This window comes from Pogoniulus pusillus, chromosome Z (assembly GCF_015220805.1).
Source record: "Pogoniulus pusillus isolate bPogPus1 chromosome Z, bPogPus1.pri, whole genome shotgun sequence".
In the NCBI taxonomy this organism is placed as follows: domain Eukaryota; kingdom Metazoa; phylum Chordata; class Aves; order Piciformes; family Lybiidae; genus Pogoniulus; species Pogoniulus pusillus.
In genome coordinates, this window is record NC_087309.1 from 110,285,000 (window position 1) to 110,306,761 (window position 21,762).

Below are 21,762 nucleotides of genomic sequence, written 5' to 3' on the forward strand. Positions count from 1 at the left end.
GACCAGTCAGCCTCGCCTCCATCCCTGGAAAGATGATGGAGTAGCTCATTCTGGAGGTCACCTCTAAGCATGTGGAGGAAAAGAAGCTTGTCAGGAGCAAACAACATGGATTTACCAAAGGGAAGTCACATTTGACTAATCTGATAGCCTTCTGCTCTGGTGACTGAATAAGTAGATTCAGGGAGAGCAGTGAATGTTGTCTTCCTTGACGTTAACAAGACTTTTGACACTGTTTCCCATAACATCTTTGTGAGGAAGCTCACCCAGTGTAGCTTAGAAGAGTGGATGGTGAGACGTATCAAGAACTGGCTAAAAGACAGAGCCCAGAGGGTCGTGATCAATGGCACAGAGTTCATTTGGAGAGATGTAAGTAGTGATGTTCCCCAGGTGCTAGTGCTGGGTTCAGTTTTGTTCAACATACTCATCCATGACCTGTGTGAAGAGACAGAGTGTACCCTCAGCAAGTTTGCTGATGCTGTGAATCTGGCAAGAGTGGCTGACACACCAGAGGGCTTCGCTGCCATTCAGTGACAGCTGGGCACAGGGGAACTTAATGAAGTTCAACAAGGGTAAGTGTAGAGTCCTGCACCTGGGGAGGAAAAACACCATGCACCAGGGCAGGTTAGGAGTTGGCCTGCTGGAGACTATCTTCACTGGGAAGGACCTTAGAGTCTTGGCTGTTAATAAGTTTTCCATGGGACAGCAATATTCCCTGATGGCCAAGAAGGCCAATAGTGTACTCATGTACATTATTAAGAGTGTGTCCAGCAGGTAGAGGGAGATTCTCTTTCCCCTCTACTCAGCCCTAGTTAGACCGTGTCTAGAATATCATGTCCGGTTCTGGGCTCCCCATTTCAAGAGGGACAGGGAGCAACTGGAGAGAGTTCAGCAGAGGGCTACATGGATGTTTAAGGGAACAGAACATCTGCCTTATGAGGAAAGCCTGAGCTACCCTGGACTGTCTGGGGAAGAGGAGGCTGAGAGGGGACCTTATCAATGTCTATAAATATCTGGAGGGTGTCTTTCAGGAGGATGGAGCCTGTCTCTTTTCAGTGACACCCAGTGGTAGGATGAAGGGCAATGGATGTAAACTCAATCTTAACATGAGAAGAGCTTTAGCTTTTTTTACTGTGAGGGTCATGGAGCGCTTGAACAGGCTGCCCAGAGAGGTTGTGGAGTCTCCTTCTCTAGAGTTCTTTGAAACCCACCTGGACACATTGATGTGTGACCTGCCCTAAGCAGCCCTCCTTTGAAGAGGCATCAGACTCACTTTCTAGAGGACCCTTCCAACTCCTAGTGTTCTGTGATTCTATGAGAAAATTGACCTGTAAAATGAATTGCCAGAGCATTAATGTTGATGAGTTTAAGCTTTATTGAGCTCAAGCATAGCTTTTAGTCTCAGAATTCAAAATAACTCATAAGCCCGCTTGCACAGGATCACAGGATGTTAGGGTTTGGAAGGGACCTCCAGAGATCATCAAGTCCAACTCTCCTGTCAGAGCAGGACTGTAGAATCTAGCTCAGGTCTCACAGGAACACATCTAGACAGGGCTGGAAAGCCTCCAGAGAAGGAGACTCCACAACCTCTCTGGGCAGCCTGTTCCAGTGCTCTGTCACCCTTACAGTGAAGAAGTTACATTGAGGTGGAACTTCCTCTGCTGCAGTTCATACCCATTACCCCTTGTCCTAGCACAGGGCACAACTGAGAAGAGTTTGTCCCCTCCCTCTTGACCCCCAGCCCTCAGATATTTATAAGCATTGATCAGATCCCCTCTAAGTCTTCTCTTCACCAGACCAAACAGCCCCAGGTCCCTCAGCCTCTCCTCACAGGGCACTGCTCCAGCCCCTTCAGCACCTTCACATCCCTCCCTTAGACTCTCTCCATTAGAGCCTTGTCCCTCCTGAAGTGGGGAGCCAGAAACTGAAGGCAATATAGAATCAGAATCATAGAATCATAGAATCAGAATCATAGAATCAACCAGGTTGGAAGAGACCTCCAAGATCATCCACTCCAACCTAGCACCCAGCCCTAGCCAGTCAACCAGACCATGGCACTAAGTGCCTCATCCAGGCTTTTCTTGAACACCTCCAGGGACAGTGCCTCCACCACCTCCCTGGGCAGCCCATTCCAATGCCAATCACTCTCTCTGGGAAGAACTTCCTCCTAACATCCAGCCTATACCTACCCTGGCACAACTTGAGACTGTGTCCCCTTGTTCTGTTGCTGCTTGTCTGGGAGAAGAGGCCACCCCCCACCTGGCTACGATGTCCCTTCAGGTAGTTGTAGACAGTAATAAGATCACCCCTGAGCCTCCTCTTCTCCAGACTAAACAGGCCCAGCTCCCTCAACCTCTCCTCATAGGATTTGTGCTCCAGGCCCCTCACCAGCTTCATTGCCCTTCTCTGGACATGTTCCAGCACCTCAACATCTCTCTTGAATTGAGGGGCCCAGAACTGGACACAGCATTCAAGGTGTGGCCTGACCAGTGCTGAGTACAGGGGCAGAATAACCTCCCTTGTCCTACTGGCCACACTGTTCCTGATGCAGGCCAGGATGCCATTGGCTCTCTTGGCCACCTGGGCACACTGCTGGCTCATCTTCAGCTTACTGTCTATCTGTACCCCCAGGTCCCTTTCCTCCTGACTGCTCTCCAGACATTCAGTACCCAGCCTGTAGTGCTGCTTGGGGTTGTTGTGACCAAAGTGCAGAACCCTGCAATATTGCAGGTGAGAGGTCTCAGCAAGGCAGAATAGAGGAGCTGTTCGTTGCTCTGCAGCAATTCAGCCACTGACATAAGCAGCATTTGGTAAGAAAAGCACAGGTCACCACCTGGAGCTGTTGTGAACATCTTTTCTCACACAAGAGACGTTGATGCACAGTTCAGTACTGCAGCTGAGTACAACATATGGATGTTCTGCCAAGAAAAAAGTGTCATTTGTCCTGACAAATTCAGATAGAATCTGCATGCTGTGTTACTATCTTGAAGTGCTTTTTAGCTGGTGCTTACCAGAAAGGGTAAGAAAGGGCACTTGGGGAAGCGTGCAGAAGCATAGAACTCATTGATTAGTTCAAGTTTCAAGTGATAACATTTTTGCAGTTTAGCAGAACCACAGTTAGCAAAAGGGGGGGAAAAAAAAAGTCTTATGACAGTAGTTTCTGCCTCAGTGCATTATAAAACCCACACAGGTTAGTCTTAATCTGTTGGATTTGCAAGGATCAAACACACCGAAGCAATTACCTCAGCTGTTTGCACAGGCACATTAACCTCTCCACTTCATCTGTGCTTCACTTGTGCTTGTTCTGTCGCTCACTTGCTTTGAGTCTTCCTCCTTTGCAGGCGCAGGAAAGGCATCAAGACACACCAGTATGTCAGACAAAAGATTTCTTTTTACATCAGAATCTGTTGCTGAAGGGCATTCTGGTAAGTCAAAATGCTAATTTGGTTCTTTGCAGTTAGCAATACTTGCACTGAAGACTGTGGTCTGATGAACGGCCAGCCGTAACTTATCCCCAGTGGAGAACAGAAAGAACCAGTTCGTTCTCTTTAATAGACTTCAGAGCAGTGTCTTTGCTTGGCAAGAGTTTGTCTTCGTTGTTTAGTATGCAACATAGTCTGTCACAGGCTTAATTGTTTTGCTTGAGAGAAAAAACAACCAGGAAGAAGTCTTCTCCAGGTAGACCTGGAGCTGGCATATATACTGGAATTACAATTTAAGCTTTAATTATGTAATGAAAAAGTCTTACTCTCTGCACTTTTACTGTAGGTGATCATTAAACATGAATCTCTGAGATGTTTGAAATAACAAGTATTTGTTTTCACCAGAGCTGCCTTCCAGATACAGCTCTTAACACCTCTTTGCTATTGTATTTTCCATGTGTGGGACTTCAAGGCAGTGCTTCAGCTCTAATTGCTGTTCATTGAATTCAGCTGTTGTTCACACAGCTTTCTTTACACAAAGATATATATATATATATTTATATGTATTTAACTGATAGACTGGAGATATTTTGGACTTCCAGCAAACATAGTCCTGACTCAGATTTACAGTAAAGATAGCAACAGTTACTTTATCATAGAATCAATGAGGTTAAAAAAGACCTCCAAGATCATCCAGTCCAACCTAGCACCCAGCCCTAGCCAGTCAACCAGACCATGGCACTCAGTGCCTCATCCAGGCTTTGCTTCAACACCTCCAGGGACGGTGCCTGCTCCACCTCCCTGGGCAGCCCATTCCAATGCCAATCACTCTCTCTGCCAACAACTTCTTCCTAACATCCAGCCTAGACCTCCTCTGGCACAACTTGAGACTGTGTCCCCCTTGTTCTGTTGCTGGTTGCCTGGCAGGAGAGACCAACCCCACCTGGCTACAGCCTCCCTTCAGGTAGCTGTAGATAACAATGAGGTCACCCCTGAGCCCCCTCTTCTCCAGGCTGCACACCCCCAGCTCCCTCAGCCTCTCCTCATAGTTTGTGTTCCAGGCCATTCACCAGCCTTGTTGCCCTTCTCTGGACACATTCCAGTATCTCAACATCTCTCTTGATTTGAGGGGCCCAGAACTGGACACAGCACTCAAGATGTGGCCTGACCAGTGTTGAGTACAGGGGAAGAATAACCTCCCTTGTCCTACTGGCCACACTGCTCCTGATGCAGGCCAGGATGCCATTGGCTCTCTTGGCCACCTGGGCACACTGGTGGCAGAGCCCTCAAATGGTGCATTTAAATGTTGACTAAAAATCCCATTACCTCTTATTTTTTTCCATAGTAGAAGGAAAGACAAAAAAAACTTAATAGTGAGAAAATGAGAGTGATTTCAAACACTGAAAGCTCACAGATGACATTTACCTTGTGTATCTATATTCTCAGGACTGTTACTCATTAGGTGGGGATGACACCATATAAGACCAGTTACAGTAATCCATCTGCCTAGTCCACAGTGAATGGTCCAAAGCCTGCAGGACCACTGTAGCATGTAGCATGCTACCACATCTTTGCTTCAAAACCACTGTACAGTGCAAAGTGTACAGTGCAACGAGCTGAAGGCAATAAAACTTATCAGTTGTTTCAGGCTGTACCATTCCTGCTTGAGCATTAGACTCTTTGGTGTGAATCAGTTTTGCAGTTATCAAGACTCAGTTTGCCTCAGTGTTGCTGACCAACTAGCCAGATGTCAAACTTTGGAACTTGGCATTAATGCTTTTGCACAAATGATTTCTCAATCTGTAATTATGACCACCTGGTGTTCTGTCTTTCATCATATATCCCTGTGTCTTCAAACTGGAGTCGATTTTTATCAGTAAAGGTGTAATATAACTTCAGTAACTGGTCAGTTACTGATTTACCCTGTTTCTCTGAGGAACTACACTAGCAAGAAATTTCAGTAAGAAAATACTTGAGCTGAGGATCAATGCATCACAAAGAGCTGAAGGCAGGCTTTGCAGCTACCAAATTTGGGTGGTTTTCTTTTTATTCTATTGTTTTGCTTATTTTTTCAAGCCTCTGAGTTTTCTGATCATTCAAATGCTTATGAATCATAGAATCATAGAATCAACCAGGGTGGAAGAGACCTCCAAGATCATCCGCTCCAACCTAGCACCCAATCAACTAGACCATGGCACTAAGTGCCCCATCCAGGCTTTTCTTGAAGACCCCCAGGGACGGTGCCTCCACCACCTCCCTGGGCAGCCCATTCCAATGCCAATCACTCTCTCTGTGAAGAACTTCCTCCTAACATCCAGCCTATACCTACCCTGGCACAACTTGAGACTGTGTCCCCTTGTTCTACTGCTGGTTGCCTGGGAGAAGAGGCCACCCCCCACCTGGCTACAACCTCCCTTCAGGTAGTTGTAGACAGTAATAAGATCACCCCTGAGCCTCCTCTTCTCCAGGCTGCACACCCCCAGCTCCCTCAGCCTCTCCTCATAGGATTTGTGCTCCAGGCCCTTCACCAGCTTTGTTGCCCTTCTCTGGACATGTTCCAGCACCTCAACATCCTTCTTGAATTGAGGGGCCCAGAACTGGACACAGGACTCAAGGTGTGGCCTGAGCAGTGCTGAGTACAGGGGCAGAATAACCTCCCTTGACCTACTGGCCACACTGTTCCTGATGCAGGCCAGGATGCCATTGGCTCTCTTGGCCACCTGGGCACACTGCTGCCTCATCTTCAGCTTACTGTCTATCAGTACCCCCAGGTCCCTTTCCTCCTGCCTGCTCTCCAGCCACTCAGTCCCCAGCCTGTAGTGCTGCTTGGGGTTGTTGTGGCCAAAGTGCAGAACCCTGCACTTGGCCCTGTTCAATCTCATCCCATTGGCCTCTGCCCACCCATCCAGCCTGTCCAGGTCCCTCTGCAGGGCTCTCCTACCTTCCAACAGATCCACACCTGCTCCTAGCTTGGTGTCATCTGCAAACTTACTGATGCTGGACTCAATGCCCTCGTCCAGGTCATCAATAAAGATACTGAACAGGACTGGGCCCAGCACTAATCCTTGGGGCACACCACTAGTGACAGCTGCCAACTGCATGTGGTACCATTCATCACCACTCTCTGAGCTCTGCCATCCAGCCAGTTCTTGATCCAGCACGGAGTGAATCTGTCCAAACCATGAGCTGCCAGCTTGGCCAGGAGCTTCTTGTGGCAGACAGTGTCAAAGGCTTTGCTGCAGTCCAGGTAGACTCCATCCACAGCCTGCCCCACATTCACCAGGCAGGGAACCTGATCGTAAAAGGAGATCAGGTTGGTGAGGCAGGACATGCCCTTCCTAAACCCATGCTGGCTGGGCCTGATCCCTTGGCTATCCTGTAGGTGCTTTGTGATGGCACCCAAGATTACCTGTTCCATGACCTTGCCTGGCACTGAAGTGCACAGTTAAACATTTAACTTCAGCTAAACACTGGAAAAAAAGGGTCAGGGTACAGAAATTCCTGATTCAGGTTGTGAAAATTATGCCAGTGAAGAAAAGACCTGTGTACCTGCCTGCATGAACATCAGTTGGGTCACTGTAGCCTGGCTGAATGAAAGAGGCACATAAGTTTTTAGCACACTTGCCTGTTTTTTTTTTGTCTTCTAGATAAGATGTGTGATCAGATAAGTGATGCTGTCCTGGATGCTCATCTCAGTATTGATCCAGATGCTAAGGTTGCCTGTGGTAAGTATAGTACAGATAGGAAACCAGATTAATTATGTACAGCAAGTGATCCATGCTGATCACAGGATGTAAAGGGTTGGAAGAGACCCAGAGAGATCGAGTCCAGCCTCCCTGCCACAGCAGGACCATACAATCTAGCTCAGGCCACACAGGAATACATCCAGACAGGCCTTGAAAACCTCCAGAGGAGGAGTCTCCACAGCCTCTCTGGGCAGCCTGTGCCAGTGCTCTGTGACCCTTACAGTAAAGAAGTTCTCTCCTGTGCTGCAGATTCCATCTATTGCTCCTTGTCCTATCCCAGGGAGCAAGTGAGCAGAGCCTATCTCCCCCTGCTGACCCCCAGCCCTCAGATATTAATAGACATTTATTAAATCCCCTCTCAGTCTTCTCTCCAGACTAAACAGCCCCAGGTCCCTCAGCCTCTCCTCATCAGGCAGTGCTCCAGTCCCCTCATCATCCTTGTAGCCCTCTGCTGGACATTCTCCATCAGAGAATGTCTCTTAAACTGAGGAGCCCAAAACTGAAGGCAGTACTCAAGATGAGGTCTCAACAAGGCAGAGTAGAGGGGCAGGAGAACCTCCCTCAATCTGCTGGACACACTCTTCTTAATGCACTCCAGGATCCCATTAGCCTTTTTGTCCACAAGGGCACATTGCTGTCCCATGGATGTTATCCACCAGCACCTTCAGGTCCCTTTCCACAGGGCTGTTCTCCAGCAGATCACCTCCCAACCTGTACTGGTACAGTTTATTATTCCTCCCCAGTACAGGACTGTGCCCTTATCCTTGTTAAACATCATTACATTCCTCTATGCCCAGATCTACCTGTCCAGGTTTGACTGGATGGCTGCACAGCCTTTAGCTGTATGAGCCACACCAAGATGTAACATCCCATGTTCACAAATTCTTGCAATAGCTGGCTGACAGTAAACACTTTCACATCAGGAGGCCAACTCTAACATAGCTGTCTCAGAAAACAAGGGAAGGCTGCAAAAAGAAAGATCAAACAAACCAAAAAAGGTAGTACTCCAAGTTGAAAAATGTTGAAATGTCAGAAATAGACCAGGAGAAGCCAATGGTATCAGGGAAACCCATGGTCAGGCTGGGATGGCAGTGAGGAAGTCTAAGAAAATTAGGGAGAAAGAGATTTCATAGAATCATAGAATCAACCAGGTTGGAAGAGACTTCCAAGATCATCCAGGCCAACCTAGCACCCAGCCCTATCCAGTCAACCAGACCATGGCACTAAGTGCCTCATCCAGGCTTTGCTTCAACACCTCCAGGGACAGTGCCTCCACCACCTCCCTGGGCAGCCCATTCCAATGCCAATCACTCTCTCTGTGAAGAACTTCCTCCTAACATCCAGCCTTGACCTTCCCCAACACAACTTGAGGCTGTGTCCCCTTGTTCTGTTGCTGGTTGCCTGGCAGAAGAGACCAACCCCACCTGGCTACAACCTCCCTTCAAGTAGCTGTAGAGAGCAATGAGGTCTGCCCTGAGCCTCCTCTTCTCCAGGCTGCACACCCCCAGCTCCCTCAGCCTCTCCTCACAGGGCTGTGCTCCAGCCCCCTCACCACCTTGGTGCCCTTTTCTGGACACATTCAAGCACCTCAACTTCTTTCTTAAATTGAGGGGCCCAGTACTGTATACAGGACTGAAGGTGTGGCCTGACCAGTGAGTGTTTATATAAATCCCTGATATCTGTTGGGGTAAAAACATAAAAATTCCTCTCTGGAGTCAAAACACCCGAATATAACATTAAAACACAAGTCTGGAAAAGATAAATTGGTTGATCAGACACAGAGTTTGCTAAAACAGTAATTGTCTGGAAAAGAGAAAGCAGTTATGGCATGCAGGGTTTATTGAGTGTAAATCAGCAGTTCTGTTTAGTTGTGCAGGCCTTGACTTAAAGTTCCAGAAAAAAAAATATAATTAACCTCTTAAGCATTATGCAAGTGCTGAGGCACTGCAAAAGTATTTTACAAAACTATGAAGTGTAGTTTATGGAGATGTTGAAACTAGATTCAATCAGTCTATCATTATGTGGTGGTTTGGCTGTTACCCACCCCCCCACACTTTAGAAGGTACCCCAGAATCATAGAATCATAGAATTAACCAGGTTGGAAGAGACCTCCAAGATCATCCACTCCAACCTAGCACCCAGCCCTAGCCAGTCAACCACACCATGGCACTAAGTGCCTCATCCAGGCTCTTCTTCAACACCTCCAGGGACAGTGACTCCACCACCTCCCTGGGCAGCCCATTCCAATGCCAATCACTCTCTCTGGGAAGAACTTCCCCCTAACATCCAGCCTAGACCTACCCTGGCACAACTTGAGACTGTGTCCCCTTGTTCTATTGCTGGTTGCCTGGGAGAAGAGGCCACCCCCCACCTGGCTACAACCTCCCTTCAGGTAGTTGTAGACAGCAATGAGGTCTGCCCTGAGCCTCCTCTTCTCCAGGCTGCACACCCCCAGCTCCCTCAGCCTCTCCTCATAGGGTTTGTGCTCCAGGCCCCTCACCAGCTTTGTTGCCCTTCTCTGGACACCTTCCAGCACCTCAACATCTTTCTTGAATTGAGGGGCCCAGAACTGGACACAGGACTCAAGGTGTGGCCTGACCAGTGCTGAGTACAGGGGCAGAATAACCTCCCTTGTCCTACTGGCCACACTGTTCCTGATGCAGGCCAGGATGCCATTGGCTCTCTTGGCCACCTGGGCACACTGCTGGCTCATCTTCAGCTTACTATCTATCAGTACCCCCAGGTCCCTTTCCTCCTGACTGCTCTCCAGCCACTCAGTCCCCAGCTAACTCAACTGGACTCTGGGAATATAAATGAAGCTATTTATTTACAGCAGCACAATGTACAAGCAGCTATTTACAGTATATACAGTTATAGACAGAAATAGACAAGGTAAAAGGTAATACAGAAACACAACTCCCCTCCCAGAAACCTGAGTCCCCAGGAGGGGCTCTCAACCACCCCTGCACCTTCCACCTGCCCCTCTCAACCTTACCCCAGTCCTAGGAAGAAAAGAGGTTCAGCCAAGAGGTTAAGGAGCAAGGTTAGTGGCAGTAAGGTTAGAGAGATGCAGCTCAGTCCAAGCCCAGCCCAAGAGTGAAAAGTGTTTTCTAATGTTTAAATTCTTCTTCAGCGAGACTCTGAGGGAAGGAGACATCACCAATGTTTTCCTTTCACAGCCAATTATCTACTTTCTCTCACCAAAATATTCTAGCCTGCTTCAAACTAGCACACATTAGAAAAACGTGCCTGCAGATCTCTGAGGTTTGTTTGCTGCTCTTGGAGTTTTAGCATCAGCCACATTTGCATACAAACCCTGAATTATTACAGTGTCACTATGTCATTTTGGCAGGACAGATCTGATCCCTCTTTGTACTGCAAAAGGTCCCAAGTTCGATTCCTGTCTAGACTCTGTGGCGTTGTTTTGGTTATCCTTATCATTGTTTATGTTATTGGCGGGAACACTGGCTGTGTTCCCAGCACTTGGAGAAGGAGGGGCAGAGGCTGGCAAGGGGGAAGCCGATGACTGTGTTCCCTTGTTTTGCTGTGAAAGAGACTGCTTCTGAGACACAGAATTTTTCCTAGCTCTTACAGAAGCTGGTTTTGAATTTTTCACCAATAATGCCAAAATTAATATGAATATCAAAATCATGAGGCAAATATTAAAAATTGTGAGAAGAAAAACAGTTTTACACGAGCATGTCCCTATACAAACAGTTGGAATTCCTGTCTTAGGCTGAATAACTCTCATTAGAGCCATATTTAAAGCAGAATTTCCATTGATTGTCACATTATTGACCAGAGCTCCTGTAATATCCTTGGTAATATTCTCAGAGATATTAAAACCAGCATAACCAAGAATCAAATCACCCCAGCTCCAGAACATATCTGAAACCTTAGCTTTAGCCTTATTATAAGCCAGATCAATGAAATAAGCAACAATTTGACCTTTTAACCAACTAAATGCCAAGAAAACAAAACCAGACCAGAGCAATGCACCAACCAAATACAATAGCTGCTTGATTAGCTTCATCTTAATTCCCAGAGCTAATTTCCACTCACTGAAATCTCTAGCCCCACGTTGGGAAAGCCAATTATAAATGTGATGGTTTGGGGGTTACCCCGCCCCTCCCACACTTTGTATTTGCCCCAGCTAACTCAGACGGACCCTGGGAATATAGATGAAGCAATTTATTTACAGCTAGCAGAATTTACAAGCAGCTATTTACAATATATACAGTTATATACAGTTATACACAGAAATATACAAAGGATAAACAATACAAAAGCACAACTCCCCTCCCAGAAACCTGAGTCCCCAGGAGGGGCTCTCAAACCACCCCAACACCTCCCCCGGCCCCTCTCAACCTTACCCCAGTTCTCAGGCAGAAGAGAGGTGCAGCCAAGAGGTTAGGGAGCAGGGTTAGTAGGAGCAGGGTTAATGAGATGTGACCAGGTCTAAGGCAAAAGCAAGAGTGAGAAACAAAATGGAGAATGTTTTCTTCTTCTTCCCAGAGTTCTCAGCGAGACTGTGAGAGAAGTTGACATCAATTGTTTTTCATTTCACTGCCTGTTATCTAGTTCTGTTACCAAAACATTCTAGCTTGCTTCAAACTAGCACAGATGGGATAGCAGTAAAGTCAAGAAAGAGAACACTGGATGCAAGTAGCAGGAAGCAGAAGGCAAAATAATTATTCTGTTTCCTCTGTGATTAAGTGAAGCTCAGTGTTGTCTCAGGGAAAAAAAAAAGGCTTCCACTGTGCCCAGCAAATGAAAGTCAAGAGAGAAAATTTACTAACTCTAAAGATATACCATAATGACAGCATAAAAGAGAAGCTGTAAGTTTCTGCCTTTTTGACAATATTCTTTTAAGGAGACTTAAATATGTAAGATAAAACCCCCCAGTGAAGAGCCCAAAATCTCACATGATGATTTTTCTCCTGGATAGAACAGATCTGGGTGTTGGTCGAGCTCATTTACAAGTTGCAGCTGTAGTACAGCTCCAGAGCTGTGTTTTCTTGTGATCAGAAGCAGTCAATAATGAATCTTCCTTACCCTGGTACTAAAACCCAATCATCACTGCTACTGAAAGAGCATCGTCATCACCACCCAGCTTTGCTTGGGTGTAATGGGCCTGGGAGAGCTCCTAGGGGACTATCAGCAGTGACTGCAGCCTTGTTCTTCCATCTCTAAAGCCCAGTTCACCAACGTTGTGTTCTTTCAGAAAGCCTTCCCATTTTTGTATTGACCACACTGGAAAGGCTGAGAGCCATTCTTCTCTGCCACACACAGGTAATACCTTCTCTCTGTCTAGGTTTCACAGCACTGTGCATGCCTTGCACACATAGGTTGTCTGCTAGGGTGCAGCAGATGGGAGGAAAAGTGATGCAGAGGTCAGTAGAGCAGGGACACACAACTGAGTATGAAAATAATGGTGCTAGGATACACTGCATCACTGTAGTGGTATCACTGCATGGGGCCTGCTCTCCTCAGACCCCCCCTGGAGTACTGTGTGCAGTTCTGGAGCCTCCAACACAAGAGGGACATGGAAGTGTTGAAGCCAGTCCAGAGGAGGCCACAAAGATGCTCGGAGGGCTGCAGCAGCTCTGCTATGAGCACAGGCTATGAGAGCTGGGGCTCTGCAGCCTGGAGAAGAGAAGGCTTTGAGGAGACCTTGCAGTGGCCTTCTAGGATCTGATGGGGGCTAGAGGAGGGCTGGGGAGGGACTAATGACAAGGTTTTGTAAGGACAGGATGAGGAGGAATGGGTTTAAACTGGCAGAGGGGAGACTGAAACTGGATGTTAGGAAGAAGTTATTTGCAGTGAGGGTGGTGAGACACTGGCACAGGTTGCTCAGAGAGGCTGTGGATCACAGAATCACAGAATGTGATTGCATTCTGTGATCCACAACCTCCCTGGAGGTGTTCAGGACCAGGTTAGATGAGGCCTTGAGCGACCTGTTCTAGTGGGAGGTGTCCCTGCCTATATCAGGGGGTTGGAACTGGATGATCTTTGAGGTCCCTTCCACCCTAATTCATTGTGTGGTTCTATGATATCCTGTATTTGTTTAGGGCTACTGTATTCTTAGGGACTCTCACTGTGTCTACAGCATAACTGAGAGATACTCTGCCAACTACAGGGTACCTTAATCGTTCCCACTGCAGACCAAGAGAGAAAGCTTGCCTTGTGCTCAGTTCTCAGCTGCTTCTCTGGGTTACCTGACCTATGTTCCTAGTTAAACCTGCCTTGATTGTCTTTTGTGTGATACTGCAGCTCTTAGTTGTGCAATTTTATAGCATATTCCTGCCTGTAACACTTAATTTTGAAATCAAATAAAGTCATTCAGATGAAATGGTGACATGATTAAAGTGATGGGTGAAATTGGGTGTAGGCTACTGCAAGGGAGGAAGGCAGTAATCTTACCCCCATGTATAGAAATTAAGGTTTGCAGATCATGGCAAGCATTCAAAACAGAGATTTTTAGGTTGTAACTGATATCTGTTTCTGTGAAAAAAAAAAAAAAGTCAGTGCCCAGCAGCAAGTAAATAATCTGAGCTGATTTTTAGGGCTTGTTGGGAAAGAAATATGCAGTAGGACTGAGAACGTCGTTAAGTCATATAGTTCTGTGGTTGCCTGTCTTGAGTGCTGTGTGCTGTGTGAATCCTGTGTGCTGTGTTTCTCTTTCCCAAACCCCAAAAAGACTGAGATTGTGTGGCAGGAGTAATGATCGTGGCCACACAGTGTCTTTCAGTGGGTAGCCTTGGCCTTCCCAGCCTGGAAAAGAAATGAATGAATGAATGAGATACAAACAAGGTCTACACAGTTATAGGTTGTGTTGATGTGGTGATTTTTTGGGTCCTTGTTTGCTGTATGTTTTGACATAAAATGGATTGTTTTTGGAGGTCAGGTGAATACACTGAAACAAACAATGAAAAAAAAATATATTAAATGATTCTGCACAAAGTTTATAATGAAGTTGAGCAGTTTCTTGCTTCAGGATCCTGTAGATGCCAGATTTTTTTGTAGTTGCCAAGGGCAACTGGGTTTTAATGTAACAGAAATACTTCTAAGGGTGCTCATGCCATCTGTTAATAAATTATGCTTCTTTAGCTTCAAGAAGCTTCAGGGATCAGGCTGAGTCAGCAAAGGTTTACGAGGGGCAGGTCCTGCCTGACCAACCTGATCTCCTTCTATGACAAGATCATCTGGCTGCTGGGTGAGGGAAAGGCTGTTGATGTGGTATTCCTAACCTTTGGAAAAGCCTTTCATACTGTTCCCCACAAAATTCTTGTAGACAAATTGGCTGCTCATGGCTTGGCTGAGCACAGTCTCCTGGGTAAAGCACTGGCTGGACAGGAGGGCCCAGAGAGTGGTGGTCAATGGAGTCAAATCCATCTGGCAGCTGGGCACTAGTGGTGTTCCTCAGGAATCTGTGTTGGGACTGCTTCTGTTTAACATCTTTATTGGCAACCTTGATTCAGGCACAGAGAGTGTCAGCAGTGAGTTTGCAGATGGCACCAAGTTAGCTGGCAGTGTTCGTTTGAGTGAGGGTAGAGAGGCTCTTCAGAGGCACTTGGATAGGCTTAGATCAGTGTGCCATCATTCATGGGATGAGTTTCAACCAGGCCAAAGGCCAAGTCCTGCACTTGGGTCACAACAACCCCAAGCAATGCTACAGGCTTGAGGCAGTGTGGCTGGAGAGATGCCTGGCAGAGAGGAGTCTGGGGCTGTAATAGACAGGAGCTGAATATAAGCCAGCAGTGTGCCCAGGTGGCCAAGATGGCCAAAGGCATCCTGGCTGGGATTAAAAATGCTGTGGCCAGCAGAAGCAGGGAGGTGATTGTCCCCTTGGGCTCGGCTTTGGTGAGGCCACACCTTGAGTGGTCAATTTTGGGCATCACAATACAGGAGAGATGTGAAGGTGCTGGAGCAGGTCCAGAGGAGGGCAACAAAGCTGTGAAAGGCCTGGAGAACAAATCTAATGAGGAGTGACTGAAGGAGCTGGGGATGGTTAGTTTGAGGAAGAGGAGGCTGAGAGGAGACCTCATTGCTGTCTACAACTACCTGAAGGGACATTGTGGAGAGGCTGCTGCTGGGCTCTTCTGACAGGTAATCTGAGATAGAAGAAGGAGCAATGGCCTCAAGCTGAGACTGGGAAGGTTTAGATTGGACATTAGGAAAAGGTTTTTCACAGAGAGAGTGGTCAGGGACTGGAATGAGCTGCCGAGGGAGGTGGTGGAGTCACCCACCCTGGATGTGTTTAAAGGTGTTTTGGATGTGGTGCTTAGGGATATGGTTTAAGGTGAATCTTGCAGAGTAGGGTTCCGGGTTGGAATTGTTGATCCTGAGGGGCTTTGCCAACCTGGATGTTTCTGTGGTTCTGTGACCCTGAGCTGCAACTGTTGGAGACCAGGGAATAATTTGGAGTAGCTCTATACTTGACTTGTTTGGTGCTGGTCACTGTGAGGCTGGGATAATTGAGTAAGGTGGACCTCACCTCCCATGCAGGTGTTTTGCTATATCAGCTGAAAGGAAGATGCTGAGGCTTTGCATTGAGTTTGCCCTATGTCTAATCCTTTATTCATAGAACTGTCTTCACAATCCACCTGTAAAATAGTAGCAGTAAAATTTTGATGTTTCATCTTTCTTTCTGTTTTGTGTTTTTTTTTTTCTCTGTAGAGTGTGTAGCAAAAACTGGAATGATTTTGCTTTGTGGAGAGATCACATCCCAGGCCATAGTAGATTACCAGCAAATTGTAAGAGAAACTCTTAAGAGGATAGGTTATGATGACTCTTCCAAAGGTGAGTTAGATCATTTATTCATTCTTGGGTCCAGTCTTCATGTGGCCAAAATCTTGTTTTCATGATCTTCTGAAGAATAAAGGGAAAATGTCTATCTGGTTCTGAGAGAAAACTGCACATATGTCACCATTTATATTTCAGTGCCTGATACTGAAGGAGCTATTTTAAAGTGATATACTTGTAAAAGGCTTATTCTTGACAGTGCCAGGTGCCTCTTGCATCTCTGATGCAGAAGAAGTAGTGTTTGCACTAATGTCAGAGTGTGGTTATCTCTGCAGGTCTGTCCAGTGAAAGCTTGATGCTCAGTGTCCTTGGGATGCATAAGCCTCTGACTCTTGAAGTCCACATCCAGGGGCATTTTGCATGCATTCCTAATGTATATTCCCAAGTAGCTTTCTTTCAGCAGTTAAACCCTTTGCATGACTATCCAGCTTTAGTGTTCCCTTTTCATGCATAGTGTGTAGAGTTTTTCTCTAAATCTTTTGAACCTTAGAACATGCAACAACAAAAACTGAACACTCATTCCTGCTAACATCTTCCATTCTCCTTCCCCAGCTTTGAACTCCTGAAAGGTTTGGATCTTAGTCATCACAAGCATTGTAACAATCTTTAGTGAGGCAGCTTATAGGTTTACACTTAACTTCTCTATTTCAAGAGCTTGAGTTTGAAGGAATACCATTAAGTTGCCCACATCCTGAGGCTGTTGTGTCAGCGTTTCTGTTATCAATACAAATATAGCATAGGAAGCTTTCATGCTTAAGAGTTTTAGAAGTTTTAGCCAGTTTGTCCAATTTCTGAACTCTCATGAATGGATGGTCTAACAGTACTAAATTCCCTTCACCAGGGCTGGACTACAAGACATGCACAGTTTTAGTGGCCTTGGAACAACAGTGTAAGGAGATCAAGCACGCCGTTTCCCATGGCAAGAGCGACGATGACATTGGGGCAGGGGATCAGGTAATGGGACTGAATTCCATGAACTTACTTAAGTTAGTTTATGCACAAGGGGCTGAAGTGTGGTGGACCTGAGCATTTGCTTAAAAGCTGTTGGTCAAGGTGTGAGAATTAGCAGCTAAACACCACACTCTCCTAAGTGCAAAAAGATGACTTTGATAATTGCAGTGAAAGAGGCTTTTCCCATATCCAGTAGTCTTACTGGATGGAACTACAATGAAACTGTTGATCAGTTTGGGTCAGTTTCTGATCTTTCAAGTCATCTGAGCAGCCTGGTTTTACTTCTTGGGCATCAAATGCAGTGTTGTTTTAGCTGCCATGCTGTGGGGAGAAAACCCAAGCTGTCTTTATGAGCTTTATATCCCTTAAGCCTTTGCAGTGGATTCCTAGGGATGTTTAAGGCAAAGTCATTCCTGGGAAACAGATCCTGTTGTGATTCTGGTTCTTGTACATGCAAATAAAGAAATGTTATTTCAGGATGGTTGTGTGTCAGAGTGTATTGACTCTGCATGCTACTGCTCTCCCTTTTCAGGCTTGGATGGTTTTAAAGTACTGCATGGCAAAGACAGGTGCAGAAATGGAAACACGGGAACAAGTAGCTTATTTATTATCAAGAGAGTGATTGGCATTGGAATGGGCTGCCCAGGGAGGTGGTGGATTCGCTGTCCCTGGAAGTGTTCAAGAGTGTCCAGAGAAGGGCGACGAGGCTGGGGAGAGGCCTTGAGCACAGCCCTACGAGGAGAGGCTGAGGGAGCTGGGATTGTTTAGCCTGGAGAAGAGGAGGCTCAGGGGTGGCCTTATTGCTGTCTACAACTACCTGAGGGGAGGTTGTGGCCAGGAGGAGGTTGCTCTCTTCTCTCAGGTGGCCAGCACCAGAACAAGAGGACACAGCCTCAGGCTGCGCCAGGGGAGATTTAGGCTGGAGGTGAGGAGAAAGTTCTTCCCTGAGAGAGTCATTGGACACTGGAATGGGCTGCCCGGGGAGGTGGTGGAGTCGCCGTCCCTGGAGCTGTTCAAGGCAGGATTGGACGTGGCACTTGGTGCCATGGTCTGGCCTTGAGCTCTGTGGTAAAGGGTTGGACTTGATGATCTATGAGGTCTCTTCCAACCTTGGTGATACTGTGATGATACTGTGAAAAGCCTGGATGAGGCACTTAGTGCCATGGTCTAGTTGACTGGCTAGGGCTGGGTGCTAGGTTGGACTGGATGATCTTGGAGGTCTCTTCCAATCTGGTTGATTCTATGATTTCCCCATTTGTTCTGGGTTAGGGAGGATCCCTCCCCCGGGAGAATAAACTCACCACAACACAGATTTTTTTATTTTTTGAGAGTCAGGGGAAAATGAAATTGTATTTCTTATAGTGTAAGTATAGCAGTATAAAGAGAGATAAACTACTAGAGAAGGAAATACCCTTGAGGGAGATGGGGAAGGGGTCAAGCGGCAGCGAAGCAGCCAAAACAGCAGCCAGGACAGATAGCAGCAGGCTCAGCTCAAGCAGCAGAAGCAGCGAGGAGGGGAGAACAAGCTGTGCTTCTAGACAAAAAGCTCTTAATGCTCCAATGAAATTATATTAACTTATCTACTGTTGCCATCATATGGCCTATCTCTGGAATGTTCACCTCTCTCCTATGTCTGAGCTAGAAAATCAGCTCAAACTGCCACACCGTTTTTCAAGCAGTTTCCTGTTTTTCAATGCAGGGTTTGATGTTTGGCTATGCCACTGATGAAACTGAGGAATGTATGCCATTAACCATCCTCCTGGCACATAAACTGATGGCAAGCATAAAGGCTCTGGAACGGAATGGAGCATGGCCCTGGCTTAGGCCAGATGGGAAAACGCAGGTTTGTAGCATAGCTGCATAGACTGTAAGGGTAAGAAACAATAGAAATCATTTACTGTGTCTGCTAACTAAATCAGAATTCATGTTTAACAAAAGTGGTGCTGACATTTTTGTGCTCCAAGGTGGTGTGAATTTCATGAAGTGTGTTTGCTTGTAGCACACATGGTTTCTTAAGACTATCCCATTGGTGTCTTCAGGATAACAGTTACATTTTGCTTCTTTTCCCCTTTAAAGTAAGAATATTTAAGTTACTGGCAAACAGCTGCTTTCTGATGTGATTTTTTTGTTTGTTTGTTTGTTTTGTTTTGGGTTTTCTTGTGTTTGTGTGGGTTCTTTATGTTGGCTTGGGGTTTTTTTTTCCCCCTCTTCTGAATAAATACCAGTATTCCAAAGTACAGACCAGCACAGTGCTGTGGTTTCTCAGTTAAAATAGAGTCCTTGTGTATGAAAACAAATAAATACAAAGCTTGTGTATGCTATACCTGATCAATGACAGAGCCACTGGCAGCTGTGTTTCAGGGCTGAGTGGGTGAATCACTCATGTTAGAGTCCTGGTGGACGGTAAATTGTCTGCAGGACAGCTCTGTACCCTTGTGGCCAAAAGGGTCGGTGGCATCCTGGGGTGTTTCAAGAACAATGTGTCCAGCAGGTCTAGGGAGGTTCTCCTCCTCCTCTATTCTGCCCTGGTGAGACCACATCTGGAATACTGTGTCCAGTTTTGGGCTCCCCAGTGCAAGAGAGGCAGGGACCTGCTCGAAAGAGTCCAGCAGAGAGCTAAGAGGATGATTGCAGGACGTGGACCTCTCTCCTGTGAAGAAAGACTGAGAGAACTGGAGCTGTTTGGTCTTGACAAGAGAAGGCTGAGAGGGAATCTTATTAATGTCTAAATGTCTCCAAGGTAGATGTTGAGGCGAAAGTGAAGGTCTCGTTTCAGTGGTGCCCAGTTGTGGGTGTGCTAGTTTGAAGCTAGCTAGACTGTTTTGGTGAGAGAGATTAGATCACAGACTGTGAAAGAGAAACAGAGGTGATGTCTACTTCACTCATAGGCTTGCTGAGATGTATAAGAACGGGAGTATGAACATAGATCAGGCAGTCTGAGCATTGCCTGGGCTTTGAGCTGCATTTCTCTCTAACCTCACCCTCCATCTCTCCGATTAATCCACCTGCTTCCTAACCCCCTGGCCAACCCTCCATTCTTCCTTGGGGCACAAGGCAATGTCTGGGGTAAGGTTGAGGGGTGGGAGAAGGTGGCAGGGCAGTTGGGAGCCTCTCCTGGGGACTAAGGTTTCTGGGAGGGCTGTTGTGCTTCTGTATTACCTTTTACCTTGTATATTTCTATATATAACTGTATATACTGTAAATATCTGCTTGTACATTGTGCTAGCTGTAAATATAAGCTTCATTCAATTTCCAGAGCCAGCTGAGTCTAGTCTGGGTGATTTCCAAAGTATGAGGGGGTGGGGAACACCCAAACCACCACAGTGGGACAAGGAACAACAGGTTAAGCTGGAACATGGCAAGTTCCTCTTCAACATGAGGAGATACTTCTTGATGGTGAATGTGACAGAGCACTGCAAGGGGCTACCCAGAGAAGTTGTGGAGTCTCCTTCTGTGGATACTTTCAAAACCTGCCTGGATGCATTTCTGTGCAGCCTGCCCTAGGTGATCCTGCTTTGACAGGGGAGTTAGACTCTGTGACCTCTGGAGGTCCCTTCCAGCCCCTATCATTCTGTGATACTGTGATGCACTTTGGCATTCTCAAAGACAGCAAGTTCCCTGTCTCCTAAACTGTGAAATCTGTTGGCAAGGAAAGCAAAGCTATATGTGTGGCACCTCCCAGCCAACTAAGTGGTTTTAATCTTAATTTTTGTGGCTTAGTGGGGTTGAGCTGCATTGAGTTATACTTCAGCTGTCGTTGCAGTGCAACACAGGTAATGTCTCTGCCTCTTCTCATCAGTGTATAGAACATGAATAAACTGAATTATTTTTTTTAGGGATGTGCCATTCCAAGCATTTTTTACAAGTGTGAAATTGAAGAGGGCTTCTCAGTGTGTAAGGAAGTGTGTACTAAGGATGGAGCACTGCCAGTATGTTCCTGTGTATACGTAACAGCTGTGCAATAGGTAGCAAGGGACGCAGCCTATCACACCATCATCTACAGTTGCTCATTTCAGCATGGTGCTTTACTTTGGTGATTGACCATTTGGAGTTAGGTTAATGTGCCAAACTATGGATGATTTTAGCATCTGCCAGTAAAATCTCAGGCTTTTGTAGGTTTCTTGTTGTTTAGCTTCTCTGTGGTGATATGCATAGCATCCTTTAGTTAACTCTTTTTGGCAGGGGAACTTCAGTACTTCATTAATCATAGAATCAGTCAGGGTTGGAAGGGACCATCTAGTTCCAACCCCCCCCTGCCATGGGCAGGGACACCTCACATTAGATCATGCTGTCCAGAGCCTCATCCAGCCTGGCCTTAAACACCTCCAGGGATGAGGCTTCCACCACCTGGGCAACCCCTTCCATGGTCTCACCACTCTCATGCTGAAGCTTCTTCCTAACATCTAGTCTGAATCTCCCCATTTCTAGCTTTGTTCCATTTCCCCCCCTCCTATCACTACCTGATAGCATAAAAAGTCCCTCTCCAGCTTTCTTGTAGGCCCCCTTAATATAGTGAAAGGCCACAATAAGGTCCACCTGGGAGCCTTCTCCTCTCCAAACTGAACAGCCCCAACTCTTTCAGTCTCTCCTCACAGCAGAGCAGCTCCAGCCCTCTGATCATCCTCATGGCCCTTATCTGGACACCTTCCAGCACATCCCCTCTTGTCCCAGGGGCTCCAGAACTGGACACAGTACTCAATTATCTGTTTGATTTAAATATTTTTCCCTTATAATAGTTTTAATCATTGCTAACAGTACTTTGTTTGTTTGTTTTTTAATCTGATTTCCCTTCATTTTTTGCTTTTCCTTTATTTTTTCTGAAGAAAGTAACTGAAGTTAAT

At 46.4% G+C, this 21,762-nt stretch overlaps 1 protein-coding gene across 1 annotated transcript in view; it reads left to right on the forward strand.

Moving 5' to 3' along the window:
* The first annotated feature begins 553 nt into the window (after window positions 1-553).
* Window positions 554-21,762, forward strand: part of LOC135192999 (S-adenosylmethionine synthase-like) — a 34,156-nt gene continuing 12,947 nt past the window's right edge. The window contains exons 1-6 of the mRNA XM_064176391.1: window positions 554-569; window positions 3,339-3,422; window positions 7,067-7,144; window positions 15,845-15,967; window positions 16,812-16,924; window positions 18,621-18,764. Of these exons, the coding sequence (XP_064032461.1) occupies window positions 554-569; window positions 3,339-3,422; window positions 7,067-7,144; window positions 15,845-15,967; window positions 16,812-16,924; window positions 18,621-18,764 (558 nt within the window). The remainder of the gene's footprint in view (window positions 570-3,338; window positions 3,423-7,066; window positions 7,145-15,844; window positions 15,968-16,811; window positions 16,925-18,620; window positions 18,765-21,762) is intronic.